This window comes from Neovison vison, chromosome 11 (genome assembly GCF_020171115.1).
Source record: "Neovison vison isolate M4711 chromosome 11, ASM_NN_V1, whole genome shotgun sequence".
Taxonomy (NCBI): domain Eukaryota; kingdom Metazoa; phylum Chordata; class Mammalia; order Carnivora; family Mustelidae; genus Neogale; species Neogale vison.
This window is the reverse complement of record NC_058101.1, coordinates 82,998,626-83,014,209: the sequence shown is the minus strand read 5'-3', so window position 1 is coordinate 83,014,209 and position 15,584 is coordinate 82,998,626. Positions and strand designations below refer to the sequence as shown.

Sequence of the window (15,584 nt, the reverse complement as noted above, 5' to 3'; positions counted from 1 at the left end):
AAATTAATTCACTTTGTAAAATATCTTGCTTTACCAAAGAATATGTCATATGGTATAGAAATATCATGCTCTTTTAATAAACTTTAAATCTGTTTGCAACCATTCAAGGACTGAAAGTAATACACAATGAGAGAAAAACTTTAAGGTATTTTACAAACACAGTTGTTTACATTGTTAGCTCTGTTTCATGTTTCACTTTTTTAGAAAAAAGACTTTTTTAAAAGTCTATTTTAAAATTCACTGAAACAAAATCAAAGACACATAACTTACTTCTTGGAAAGTAATTTAATCCCCATGAAAATAATAACCGCCTCAACTCCAAGAGCAGCAAGTATTACTCCATCATATAATACAGCTTGTTCTCTAGTCCAGGCATACATATCCATTGTTAATGGAGTAACAATTCTAAGAAAAACAAACAAAAAAATGTTTTAATTTAAATCATAGGCATTATAAATGTGAAATAGCTTTAATAACAATACTGATATATTCAAGAATTTGCCCCCCTTTTAGAAATGACACCAGCTCTACATTAAAAAAAAAATTAACACATTTTAAGCACATTTTGTTGCTACGTGCACTAGCTACTAAGTTAGGCTGTTTGTATTTTTTATTTACTTATATTTATTCTAATTATATAAGTAATAGATCCACATTGCAAAAATTCTGAAGGACAGGAAAAGAAACAAACTGTAATTCTTACCATTCTAACTAACTAGTCATTGTTAAATCGGTTTAAATTGGTTTCTTTTTAATTTCATTGAAATAAGTAATAACATAATATTAACAATGTTACTATAATTAAGTTATTAGAAACTTGCTGGATTTTTCTTCCTCAGTCTCTTTCATCCCTATTTCTGAATGTATTTCTTTCCCTATTTCTTGTTTTTGTTTTTTTTTGAAGATTTAATTAATTTATTTGAGAGAGTCAATGAGAGAGAGACAGAGAGGAGAAGGAGCAGAGGTAGTGACAGAGGGAGAAGGAGAAGTAGACTCCTCTCTGAGCAGGAAGCCCAGCAGTGGGCTCCATCCCTGGACTCCAGGATCATGATCTGAGCTGAAGCAGATGCTTAACTGACCGTGCCAACCAGGTACCCTTCTTTCCCTACTTCTGAATGTTGTTCTTCTTCTATATGACTGTCTCCTTCCTTGCTAAGCTTCTTTTCCTACTCTCTATCTCCTCTATTAACTGGCTACAAAATCAAACTGAAATATATTGGGGCACCTGGGTGGCTCAGTGGGTTAAGCCTCTGTCTTCGGCTCAGGTCATGGTCTCAGGGTCCTCGGATTGAGCCCCGCATCAGGCTCTCTGCTCAGCGGGGAGCCTGTTCCCCTCTGTCTGCCTGCCTCTCTGCCTGCTTGTGATCTCTCTCTCTGTCAAATAAATTAATAAAATCTTCCAAAAAAAAAAGAAATATATTTAAGATATTCATTCTTAAAAAAAAGAAGAACATCACCATTTTTAATTTGATTATCAGAAGAGCTAATGTGGGAAATGGTTTGGTAATTTCTCAGTAAGTTAAACATAGAATTACCATATGATTCAGCAAATCCACCTCTGGGTATACAACCAAAAGAACTGAAAGCAGGGACTCAAACATATACCTGTACACCAGTGTTCATCACAGCATCATAGTATTATTCACAAGTGCCGAAAGATGGAAATAACCCAAAAATCCACTGATAGATGAAATTCAAATATATGCTATAATATGGATGAACCTTAAAAACATCTTGCTAAGCGAAATAAGCAAGACACAAAAGGACAAAAGGAAATGTGTTGTATGATTCCATTTATTTGAGGTACCTAGATTGGGCAAACCCACAGAGAACGTAGAATAAAGGCTACCAGGGGCCGTGTGAGGGGCACTGGGGACTTACTGTTTAATGGGTGTAAAACTTCTATTTAGAATGAGGAAAAGATTCTGGAAATGGATAGGGGTTATGGTGTACAACATTTGTGAATAGACTTAATGGCACTAAATTGTACAATTAAAAATAGTTAAAATGGTACACTTTATGTTATGTATATTTTACCACAATTTTTAAAAATGCCCCCAAAATCAGATTAACTGAAATTTTCACATACTTTAATAATTTTAAAAATAAAAAATCAAGCAAATCTACATGTACTGGCATAAAAATGTTACAATGATTACAAAGGAATAAACCAAATTTTCAAGTGATGTCCATATTCTATGTTGATTTAATATACACATACACCCTGCTACTTATAGTTGTATAGAAAAAAAAATTGAAAAATTAATACTGAAATATTAGCAGTGGTTACTTCCAGGGAAAGAAGTGGATGTGGAGATACAGTTCTAGAGTTTAGAATATTTATACCAAGAATGTACTATTTTTACAATAAAATGGAAAGGCATTTTAAAAATAAAAAGCCATATGATAGCTAAGAGTCAACAAAACCTACACAAGTCAAGGATTTTGTAGTATACTACCTTTTTTTTTCAGGATCAGAGCTTGAATAGATTTAACATTGCCAGACTGAATCCAATACATGTAAATATAAATAGATAGTTATATAGCCTAAAGTTAACTAAATCATGGCACTGAAGTTTTAGAACTATATTAAATATATATATAAAACTCAGAAAAAGAAAAGAAAGACTAGTGAACAGATTCCTTTATAAGGAAGTGAGATAAAGTAGTAAGATTACAGATAAGTATTAAACTGTATTCAGGTTAAAAGCATAAAATTTATATGTACTTTTTTCATCATGACAAAAAATATGCCCTACATAAAGTTTTTGAGAACATCAGTATACCTGATTAATGTTGCATTAAGAACTGCATTATTCATTATATCATGTTATTCATTAAATCATGTTATTCATTACTATTCATTATAATTTATATTCATTATTATAAGTTGCATTATTTATGTAATGTGATTTGATGAAGACAAAATAAAACTTACGTTTCAAAAAGGGCAAAGATAAATAGAACCACGAAAAACAGAACATTGGTGGCCACAACTGCAACTTGATCAATATTTCCTTGGGGAACCTCAACTTCATCTGTACTTGCTGTAATAAATAGGAGAAAAATTTTATTACTTAAACATCTAATTTTTCTAATGACACTAAAATAATGTAGAAATTACATGTAGCAAATTCTATGACTGAACATTTAAAATCACTTTTAGGCTCAAAGCAGTTTAAAAGTAACAATTTAAGACAAATAATTTTTATTTTTTAAAGATTTTACTTACTTGAGAGAGCTAGAGCACAAGCAGGGGGAGCTGCAGAGGGAGAGGGAGAAGCAGACTCCTCTCAGAGGAGAGAGCCCAATGCAAGGCTCAATCCCAGGCTCCTCGGATCACAACGTGAGCCAAAGGAAGATGCTTAACCAACTGAGCCACCCAGGTACCCCAACAGAAATAATTTTTATAATGGCATTTGAAAATAAAGTGAATTTTCTTCCCAGGAGCTATACTTTCTGTTATCTATAGGAAATAGTCGTATTTTCTACAAACTTTCTTTCAATCCAAAACAGGAATATTATAAAGTTATATAAAATGATCTCATACTAAAAATATTTCCATTGCAGGCACATGGGTGGCTAGTTGGTTAAGCAGCCAACTCATGGTTTCAGCTCAAGTCATGATCTCAAGGTCCGGAGATTGAGCCCTGCATCAGGCTCTGCATTTCAGTGGGGAGTCTGCTGTAGATTCACTCTCCCTCTCCCTCTGCCTCTCTCCCTGCTCATGCACTGTCTTTCTTGCCCTCAAGAAATAAAATCTTTTAAAAAAGTAAATTTCCATTGCAAGGTTTTTTCCTATTTCACTTAAATTTTAAACTTACGAGGATTTCAATGAAGACCTCATAATAGTTTATTAAATCAGTTAGTTCTGTGATTCACTTCAATGGATATATATTTCGAATTTCGATGCTATGTGAAATTAGAATTAGTAAATATCTTCATGTTATTATCACAATTTTTTGAAGTCCTTATGTCATTATTTATATTTTTATCAAGGAATACATTTTATGGGGCACTTGGGTGGCTTAGTCGTTAAGCATCTGCCTCCAGCTCAGGTCATGACCCCGGGTCCTGGATCAAGTCCCACATCTGTCTCCCTGATCATCAGGAAGCCTGCTTCTCCCTCTCCCATTCCCCCTCCTTGTGCTCCTTCTCTCTCTCTCTCTGTCTCTCTCTGTCAAATAAATAAAATCTTAAAAAAAAAAAAAAGAAAAAAGAAATATATATTGCAAATAACCACCAAGATTTGATGGTGGTTTTATAAATTAGGAGGGCAGGGGTGCCTGGGTGGCTTAGTTGATAAGTGTCTGCCTTTGGCTCAGGTCATGATCCCAGGATCCTGGGATCAAGCCCAACATCAGGCTTTCCGCTCAGCAGAGAGCCTGCTTCTCCCTCTCCCGCTCCCCTGCTTGTGTCTTGTGTATACTCTCTCAGTCAGATAAATAAAATCTTAAAAAAAAAATAAATTAGGAGGGCAAAGTGAGTGTACTTATTTATCTTGAACTATGTAGTTAAGCTGCACACTATTGACTGTGAATAGGACTATTTCTGATGTAATCGAGAAGTGTGAAGCCATATATATTTACTTATATACATCTGTCACGCTGTTTTATAAATTATCCACTTATTCAGAGTAAACCAAGTTGGTAACTCAAGAACATCTTTATTTTATGCTATCTTTAAGCATATGTGCAGCAGCAGCAGGGGGCAAGGGGTTACTTCCCTCAGACAGTTTTTCTCATCATAAAAAAGTTAGAAGCCAGTCTTTATTCCTTTGAATCAAAAGGCAACCCTGCCCCAAGTAAGCCTGGAGTTTGCTTCATATGTGCTTAGTTTTCCGCAGCCTCTACCCACTACTGGCTTCAATGGGGAAAGCTCTGATACGTTGCATTGTAGATTATGGGGACCGACTGGGTATCCAATTATGAGGTTTTTTAAGTTTTTATTTTTGTTTTTTCGTTTTCTTTGACAGAGAGAGAAAGACACAGGAAGAGAAGGAGCACAAGGAGCAGGAGAGAAAGAAGGAGAAACAGGCTTGCCACTGAGCAGGTAGCTCCATGAGCGGCTTGATCCCAGCATCCTGGGATCATGACCTGAGCTGAAGGCAGACGCTTAATGAATGAGCCACCCAGGCTCCCCAAATTATAAGAATTTTTAAGAAAACAATAGATTCATATTAATTCAAAGACTATGTAATTAGAAATTATAATCTATCCAATGATAATATTTTTAATAATAGCAAAAAAGCGGGCAGATTGAAATACTTACTGAAATTGAAAAATGACTTTTGTTTTGGAAACCATTTTGAAGTACCTAGATTCTTAAGAAAGAAAATAAGTCTGGTCTTTCTAAACTCTCATTTGTGCAGTGCTGTGCAACAGACCTCTGACATGATGGAAATGTTCTTTTCCTGTGTTCTATAATTCAGTTAGATGCTAGCCACATATACCCATAATTTAAAGCTTGAAATGTTGCTAGTGTGCCTGAGGAATTTCTTAAATGTTATTTAAATTAAATTTAAATAGCCATATGTGCCTGGTGTCTACCATACTGGACAGTGTGGTTCATAGACCAGCAGCATCAGCTCCCATGGTAGCTTATTATAAATGTAGACTCTCAGAATACCACTACGTTCATCAGATTTAGTAAATAAAAATACAGGATACCCAGTTAAGTTTGAATTTGTGATAAATAATAATAATAATATTTTATGTGCAATATTTGAAATTTAAATATAAGAATGTTGCATGAAATATCTGAGGCATATTTATACTAAAAGATTATTTGTAAAAATAAATAAATAAAATAAAAAATATATAATAAAATATATTATATATTATTCACATATATTTTATTATATATTATATAATATATTATTATATAATTTTATTAAAAATAATCAATAAATAAAATAAAAGATCATTTGTTGCTTATCTGAAATCTAAATTTAACTGGCTGAGACATATTTATACTAAAAAATTATTCAAATTCAACTGGGCATCCTGTGTTTTATCTGGCAGCCCTAATCAGCCCTTTTCCCCTAGGCCTAGTGATTCAGAACTGGCATTTTAACAAGTTTTTCAGGTGCTTTATAAGCATATTAAAGTCAGTGAAGCACTGATTGATATTGTTATCCTTTCCCAATTTATGGGAAGATTTCACTTCTGATGTATCTCCCTTGTCTTAGCACCTTATACTCACCCTCTTCAAATGGTTCATTCCTTTTATCTCATAGGTCCTTTAAGTTAGCACCCTATTTTTCACATTTTAAACTAAGTGGCTTATACCCCCTGCTGGCACTTGCTCACCATTCTTTCTTTCCTTTGCTTTTCTTTCATTTTGAAAACTTTCAAATATATATCCAGCCCCTCTATCCAACAATATTTTGCCACACTTAATTCATCTACCCCTTCCTTTTTTTCCCTCTCCCTCTTTGTTGCTATAGTTTTTCACTGGCTTACTCTGAAATTTGTATCTTTAGCTTTTATCTCAATGGCCAAAATTACAAATGCCTCAGCATTTTTGAGTTTTTCTACTGTAGCAGTATATTTAGCTTGATCCAAACTGAAATCATTTTCTCTGTTCAACTGATATCCCTTCCTAAATTCTTGTTCTCGCCCATTCTTTCACTTATCTAGACTCAAAACCTGACAGACATTTTCAACAACTCCCTCTATTCCTTAATATGCCATATCTAATCTGTCAAGAATCTTGACTTTTTTTTTCCCTTCAAAAACTCATATCTATCCCTTCTCCATTCTTAGTTGCTGCCCTAGTTCAGGCCTTTACACATCTGTATTAGTCTCACATGGAATCTATTATCAGACGACTTCTTTTTTCAAAAACTTACTAATGCTCCTCACCACTCTGTTCTCCACCCTACTACTTTTAACTTAACCTTCCACTAGTTTTGTCGTGAAAATTAAATAAAATGGCTATAAAAGTACTTAGTAAAATAACACCTTGTTTTTTTCACAACTTTCCAAACTCCTTAAAGGCAAGAACTGAGTTGCAATCTTTTGCACAGAGGGGTACACTCCCCAAGAAGTAAAATGGTGGTTTATTTAGTAAAATATACCTACTGGCCAGATTGGATACCTACTTCTGAGTTCAGAGAAAGATCTAAGGGATGAAAATATACACTTGTAGAGTATACCAAAAGAATAAAAATACACGAGAGAAACCTATTCCCATGATTAAGGGAGTAAAGAAATGCTTGAGACAGAAAAACACATTTAGAAGGAAAGTTACTGAAATCATCCCAAAGAACTAGAGGGTTTTAGGATATTGGCTCTTTACAACAAAGAGGAAGTGATTTTTTAGCAATGGTTTTAGCCTTGCCAATCATGAACACCAAATAACTGATCTGGGCATACCTTTTTAATTTTTTTTAAATTTTAAAAATTAAAAAAAAATTAAAAATTTTATGTAATTATTTGAGAGAGAGAGATTGAGAGAATGCGTGGGAGGAGCAGCAGATGGAGAAGCAGACTCCCCTTGGAGGGGGAGCCCTACTTAGGACTCTCCTGGGATCATGACCCAAGCCGAAGGTAGATGCTTTTTTTTTTTTGTTAAATACAACTTTAATTATTCCAAGAATTTAAATAAATACAAGTAATTTCTAGATCAACTGAATACATGTTTTTAAATCTTCTGATAAATATTTTTTTCCCAATTTATTTATTTTCAGAAAAACAGTATTCATTATTTTTTCACCACACCCAGTGCTCCATGCAAGCCGTGCCCGCTATAATACCCACCACCTGGTACCCCAACCTCCCACCCCCCGCCACTTCAAACCCCTCAGACTGTTTTTCAGAGTACATAGTCTCTCATGGTTCACCTCCCCTTCCAATTTACCCAAATTCCCTACTCCTCTCTAACGCTCCTTGTCCTCCATGCTATTTGTTATGCTCCACAAATAAGTGAAACCATATGATAATTGACTCTCTCTGCTTGACTTATTTCACTCAGCATAATCTCTTCCAGTCCCGTCCATGTTGCTACAAAAGTTGGGTATTCATCCTTTCTGATGGAGGCATAATACTCCATAGTGTATATGGACCACATCTTCCTTATCCATTCATCCGTTGAAGGGCATCTTGGTTCTTTCCATAGTTTGGCGACTGTGGCCATTGCTGCTATAAACATTGGGGTACAGATGGCCCTTCTTTTCACGACATCTGTATCTTTGGGGTAAATACCCAGGAGTGCAATTGCAGGGTCGTAGGGAAGCTCTATTTTTAATTTCTTGAGGAATCTCCACACTGTTCTCCAAAGAAGCTGCACCAACTTGCATTCCCACCAACAGTGTAAGAGGGTTCCTGTTTCTCCACATCCTCTCCAACACATGTTGTTTCCTGTTTTGTTAATTTTGGCCATTCTAACTGGTGTAAGGTGATATCTCAATGTAGTTTTAATTTGAATCTCCCTGAGGGCTAATGATGATGAGCATTTTTTCATGTGTCTGATAGCCATTTGTATGTCTTGATTGGAGAAATGTCTGTTCATATCTTCTGCCCATTTTTAATGTGTTTGTCTGTTTCGTGTGGGTTGAGTTTGAGGAGTTCATTATAGATCCTGGATATCAACCTTTTGTCTGTACTGTCATTTGCAAATATCTTCTCCCATTCCCTGGGTTGCCTCTTTGTTTTTTTGACTGTTTCGAAGGTAGATGCTTAACCAGCTAAGTCACCCAAGAAGCTCCTCGGCATGCCTTTTTAAACAATAATCAATTTAGGGGTGCCTGGGTGGCTCAGCCAGTTGAAGGTCTGCCTTCAGCTGGGGTCATGATCCTAAGGTCCTGGGGTTGAGCACTGCATTGTGCTCCCTGCTCAGTGGGGAGCCCGCTTCTCCCTCTCCCTCTGCTCTTCCCCTAGCTTGTGCTCTCTCTCTCTCTCAAATAAATAAATAAAATCTTTAAAAAAAATAATAATCAATTTAGGTAACTTTCAACTTTGAAGATCCTCCCCAGTCACCCACTGTACTGTCCTCAGAAGCAAAATCCAAGTAAATATCAGACAGACAGAATCATCAGAAACACTTTGATAATGTGCAATTCTAGCAATTTAGTCAAACAGGTTAAATAGTACCTTCTTCAAAATTAACATTTTTACACTGTCGTCCTGAGTCATCCACACGATGTTCTCTTAAATAGAAAAAAATAAGTATTGTATCCATGAAAAACTTAGTATAATAGATAAACGACTTAAATTTATTAGTAGCCTCCTATTTTTGCACATTCTGATATGGGTTTCTTTTACTGACTTCTGACTAATGAGATTACTACCAGTGAGATATAACCAACAAAATTTAAAAGGTACAAGTTACAATTATTATATTATCCTATAAAATGAAAAATAATATTCAATTCATTCAAAAGCACACATGATCTACCTTAATAAATATTTGAAGTTTTCCATGATTTTGAACATTTTTTGTTAATGTTTTTGGGCCTTTGGATAAAGTACTCCAAGGAAATATAAAGTAATAAAACTTCTGTAGTTTTATAAAATTTCTTCTAATGAACAAAAAAGATAGGAGAGGTAAATAACTTTTGGATTTAAGGTTGATACCAATCATTAATCAACTTAAAATGTTACTTTCATGCTATTCCCCAATTTAGAAACCTATAGTTAGGAAATCAAGATCAAACCTTGAGTCTTCAAAGACTTTATTCTCATTTATCAGATTGTCCATTATTTGTTATGAGTACTATATTCATTAGCTGATCAAAATAACACGAACACAATTATAGATATCAAAAGCCAAATAAAGCCTTTAAAGAAATAATTATCTTCCAATAATGATAGTGCTTATTTAATTTCACAATTTACAAAGGTAGTTTCATAATTTCTATACAATTACCTTAATAGAATAAGGATCAGAATAATATTTAAAACTCCCAGGAATGCGCCAAGTAAAACTGGTGCTGTGTACATGTTTATCTGTAGTTTAATGGTATCCCATGTCACGCCCTTTTCTCCAATGAGAGCAAAACAAGTCTGAAAAACTTAATAAAATAAAATGTATACAGATGAATTATTAAGTAGGAGGCACAAGTTAAAAAAAATGTGAAAGATATTTACAAGATTGGAAGCAACATTAGTGAATCATCCATCTACATCATGTATCTCAACAGAGGCAAGAAAGTTCAGGGGAAGGGGGTACAATATCATTTCTTCTGTATAAAGCATAGATACTCATACAGTACATAAAAGATATACAATTGATCTGTAGTATTAGGAAAAAAATGTATAAGAAGGCTCCTAATAATGAGAAAAATGTTAAACACTGATGTACATACTCACAAAGTTTTATATCTAAAGTAACTTGTCAGTATCTTCCTTTTTAAAAAAACATCTACACAGGAAATCTAAATTATCCAGTTTCTTCTATAAATAAATCGTGATTTAATTTAAGAAACAGAATGTCCCATTTTAAGTCAACATTTCAAATTATCAAACATTTAAACATATCAAATTATCACTTATTGTATGTAAGGTATTTAAATTATATATATTTTTAAAATTTGTATCTATGGCAAAAATCAGATTGGAAGAGTACTGGTTTGCTTTCCTGATGTAGATTCTATATCTGACTCTTCCAAAATTTACATGCAAACTTAAGGCAAGGATGAAGTAAGATACTATATATAAAATACTTAAAACAGTGTCTAGCACATAGTAAGCATTCATTAAATGCTAGTGCTGTTAATGTGGTTATTATTGGAAAGGTCAACTAATCTTTTTCTGGTCTATATTTACATTTAAATATAATACAAATATTTAAATGAGACAATCTGTAAAATACCTTTTTTTCCTATCTCTTTCTTTTTGATTATTTCTTTTATTCTTAGGTTGAAAATGTGGCAAATCAATGAACAAGGTGATGCAAATTTTAGTGCTGATCTTTTTTTTTTTTTTCTAATGTCCTGTCTGCCTTTATACTAGCTAGTACTGTCTCTGAACTTCCACTTTCTTGGCACTAAAATGTTATGAGATTTATTACATGCTTTTACCTCATTTATTTTATTTTATCATTATTTAATCCTTAAAATACTTCTTAAGTGGTCAAAATATTTACTGAGAACCTAAGTCTATACCAGGCACTGTGCTAGATATGAGGTAGAGTGGTAAATAAAAAAGACCCAGACTGTATCTTCAAATATTTTATAATATGGCAGTCAGTCCAATTATTCTACATTTGTGCTTATTATATTTTTCTACAGAATACTAAACTGAACCATTAGATTTTGGTGAAGGATAAATTAGATTATCTTTTTTAGAGCTTTTCTTGGCTATCTAAAAGGAAGTAATGGAAATGGGTGAGGGTGGAATATTAATGATGAAGTAAACTGAGCTGGATTCAAAGCGATGATATTCATAACTGTAATATTCAAAGCATGAGACAATTATATTTTTTTAATGTTTTCTAAGCATAAAGATTACTAATTTATCTATTCAGCAAAAAATTACCTGCTTTGGGAAAGTAGTAAATTTCATTAATAATGTTTTACACTCAAAGTTCAAATGAAGCTTTGGAAGAAAAATGGTCTTTAAACAGTCTTTTAAAAATTCTTTCATTTTCTTCAACTTTAGAAAAATCTGAAAGGCATGGGCAAAGGGCAGAAGGGTAAAGAGCCTTCTATAACTTTCCTTGAATATTCAGTCAAAAGAATTTTGTTTCTAATAAATGGGGGGTGCAAACTATTATGGAGAAGTCAAGCTAAATGATTATTTCAAAGAGCATACACTTTGGAATCAGAGTTAGCTTTAAACCTCATATTTCCCATATGCTATCTGGCTGACCTTGAATAATTTAGATTCTCTATGCCTTGGTGTCCTAATCTGTAAAATGGGACTAATATAATTTGCTTTAGAGGTCATTTGTTAACACATAAAAAGAGCCTAGCCTCCAGCTGGATCAAAAAATATTAGTGTCCTTTCAGGTATGAGGTTTTATACTTGGACCCATTTAACATTTGAACCTTGAAATCTCTCCCAGTTCAAGTAATGACAAGTGAAAAATACCTACCTGGACCTAGGATAAAACCCAATGCTTGACATGCACTAGTGTTTGCCATGGAACTTGTTCTTTCCTGAAGGGAAGTAGCACCGGCAATATATGATCTAATAACTGCCACATTTCCTAAAATAAGACACAATAATTCAAAGTAAAAGAAAATATCCTTCAGTTTATAGAATTCAACTTAATTTGGCTTTATATAGAACAAAAATCACTGCTTCCTCTTTATGATCATACAAAGCATGTACATTGAGCAAATGTATCAATTAATGGAAAATATTGCTTTCAGTAACATGAAAACACAGTTAAAGATCTGAATGAATGAAAAAGGCATTATGGAAATGTTAAACTTTTTTTCTTCATTAAATATGGAGAAAGCACTGAGTTAATGGTATACTACTGATTGTTACAACTATTTTTAAAACAAAGATGTAAGACACTGCATGCTTTGCACCCATAATATAAGAAACAGAAAAAGAAATCCACTATGAATTGGGCTGAAAAAAATTTATTGAAAAAAAATTCTCTTGAGTTCTTATTATGTGCAAAAGACTCTGTAAGGGGCCACAGAATATTTCAGGAAGTCATAAATTGTCTCTCATTATAAAAGTTTTCTATCTGGTTAGTGATAAAGGATGAAAACAATGCAAAACAGTATATAAGCAAGTGCCACAGACTAGAGAAAGGAAAGATCTGTTAAGGAATAGTTACCTAAGAAAGCTTTACGGAAGATACAGAACTTGAACTGAATCTTGAAGGATGAAGAATGATGGGGACAGAATAAAGAAACTATAGGTAATGCGAACATCATGAGGAAAGGCAAAATGACAGGAAAGATATGTGTCTATTTGTAATGAGATATATATATGTGAGATATGAGATTTTGAGGGGCTGACACCAGGTGAGAGAGGGCCATAAATATCAGCATGAATGTAGGTCTGACACAGCCAAACATATACATACATACATATTACCTGCTCCAAATCCCACCAATCCACGAGCAACCAACATGTAGTATTTATTATGAGAAGCTGGAACGTGGACATAGGCATAGAGGCAGTTAGCCGCAACCGAAATGAAGATGGAGACAGTAAGAGGTTCTTTTCTTGGTCTATAATTAGACCACAAACCAAATATAGGTGAAGCTACCATTTGGCCAAGACTAAATGAAGCAATAACCCAGCCCAAAAAACTTGCATCAGCTGTCTGATCAATCTGCAGAAAAAAGTACAATGCTTTAAGAATTGTTATCCAAGAAAAATAAAGGTTATAAAACTTAAATACATTTTTCAGACCATGTAACATTTCCTATTTAAAAAAATAAAAACAATAATTCTAACATATAAGTTTTGTGACCCTATTATTTATAATAAGGGATTCAAACTTCTGACATTATAATTAAATGTGCTACCAATTCACTACACACTAGGAAAAAAATGCTTGGGAAGGTTCATTTTTTAGGATGATTTATGGGAATTTCTGGTTCATAAAAATCTTGTTAAAAATAACCACATTATATATATAAAATAATCACATCATAAAAATAATATGCCATTCCTTAATTAGTATAATGTAAATATAGTTGGTGGTGCCTGGGTGGCTCAGCTGGTTAAGCATTTGCTTTAGGCTCAGGTCACGTTCCCTGGGTCCTGGGATGGAGCCCCATATCAGGCTCCCTGCTCAGCAGGGAATCTGCTGCTCTCTTCCCCCTGCCTCTCCATCCTGATCATGTTCTGTGTCTGTCTCTCTCTCTTCTCTCTCTCTCTCTCAAATAAAATAAATAAATAAAATCTTTTAAAAAATAATGTAAATATAATTCTTTAGACTTATGCTACTTCATAAGCTAAATAGCCATTAGCACCATAAATGTATTTTTTTATACACGTATTTTTTTAAAAATTGGGTACAATAGTCAAAAGCTTAAAGAAGAGAATAAAAACACAAAAGTTGAAAGATAATTCTCTCATTAAACCTATTATTAATTCTTCCATTCAACATAGACAACTTAGGGTTCTACCACTGAAAGAAAGTTTATATATCACAATGAATGTTGAGGAGAGAACTAAATGATTAAATTCAGAAAATGAAATACTTAAAAAAAAATAGAAAATTTTAGCTCACAAAAGGGACCATGGAATAAATTAACAGACTTTTAAAAAATATATGATAAGCTATACAGTAATTTGGAAAAATCAGCACCATTAAATTTTAGGAAGTAAGATATAAATATACTGAGGTTAAGTGACAGAACATAAGGAAAACCATAGTATTTTCTTTTCTAATATATTTTTAAATAGTTTAAAATGGAAATATTTGGGTACATTTTCTTGTGGGGGATGAGAAATAAGGAGTGAATATGTATAATGATACACAATATTAAGGTTCTAGCCTTAAAAATATCTCTTATTTTAGGCACTCTGGTTTTTATTTTCTACCCACATTACCTTTGGTGCCTTTGATCTATTAAAATATAAAATAACTTCATGTAATAAAAATATTTTAATTAATTTTCAAAAAAGCAATTATAACGCAATTTAATGATAAATGTGATTGAAAGCAAAAGGATAAAACTGTCTTCTCAGGATAGCAATTGATTATAGTCAAGTATCCATCTCATAGAAGCCAACTCTTGGGGATGGCTCTAACAATAGTATTTGCTAGAGACCAATGGAAACTTTTAATTGGCTACTATTCTTTTTTAAAATTTTTAAATTTTTTATTAACATATAATGTATTATTAGCCCCAGGGGTACAGGTCTATGAATCGGCAGGTTTACACACTTCACAGCACTCACCATAGCACATACCTTCCCCAATGTCTATAACCCAACCACCTTCTCCCTACCCCCTTTCCCCCGGCAACCCTCAGTTTATTTTGTGAGATTAAGAGTCTCTTATGGTTTGTCTCCTTCCCGATTAATTGACTACTATTCTTTATGGTGACTGGAAAACTGGAATCTCCTAGAATTCTACTATAATTGCAATAGGAAATAAAATGGTTTCAGAGATACAGTTTCTACGCTGTAAGAGAAGGTAGTCACTTCAGTAACTGAACTGTTATCTGTGCTCGTATGTGTTTCTCTTATAGTACTAACAGCATCTTATTTCTGGTCCTCTGGCCATTTCTGATGATCTCTATCACACTGTTTTCAGAATAAAATCCAAACTGCTTATTATGAAAAACTAGCTCATAAGTTGGCCACTATCCCTCCTCTCTAAAGTCATCTCTCTGCAATTCTAATTCCCCCAATTCTAATTTCTAGCCACATAGAACTGTTCGAATTTTCCAAAATGAGTCAAGTTCTTCGCCTCCAGGACTTTGTGCTGGCATCTCTACGGCTCCCTTTTACCAGCAATGCCTTCCCACCTCCAACTCCCTGGCCCACACCTTATCTTCAGGAAACTAACATCTGCAGACTTTCAGAACTCAGCTCCAGTGTGACTTTGGAAAGTCTTCCAGAATTTCTTAAGTTCTTTCCTAATAGCCCATGCCTATCTGTCTGCCTCTCTCCTTCTCTTTGAATCTTTCTCTTTCTCTCATACACACACACACA

The 15,584-nt window shown here is 33.7% G+C and overlaps 1 protein-coding gene across 3 annotated transcripts in view; it reads right to left on the bottom strand.

The window, feature by feature from the left end:
• The window catches only part of MFSD8 (major facilitator superfamily domain containing 8), a 33,240-nt gene that overhangs the window by 6,830 nt on the left and 10,826 nt on the right, over positions 1-15,584 (bottom strand). For all 3 annotated transcript variants that reach the window (XM_044224005.1, XM_044224007.1, XM_044224006.1), the window contains 6 exons: positions 13,005-13,245; positions 12,040-12,153; positions 9,871-10,015; positions 9,096-9,151; positions 2,939-3,047; positions 271-405 (listed from right to left, as the gene is read on the bottom strand). In XM_044224005.1, coding sequence (XP_044079940.1) covers positions 271-405; positions 2,939-3,047; positions 9,096-9,151; positions 9,871-10,015; positions 12,040-12,153; positions 13,005-13,245 — 800 coding nt within the window. The remainder of the gene's footprint in view (positions 1-270; positions 406-2,938; positions 3,048-9,095; positions 9,152-9,870; positions 10,016-12,039; positions 12,154-13,004; positions 13,246-15,584) is intronic.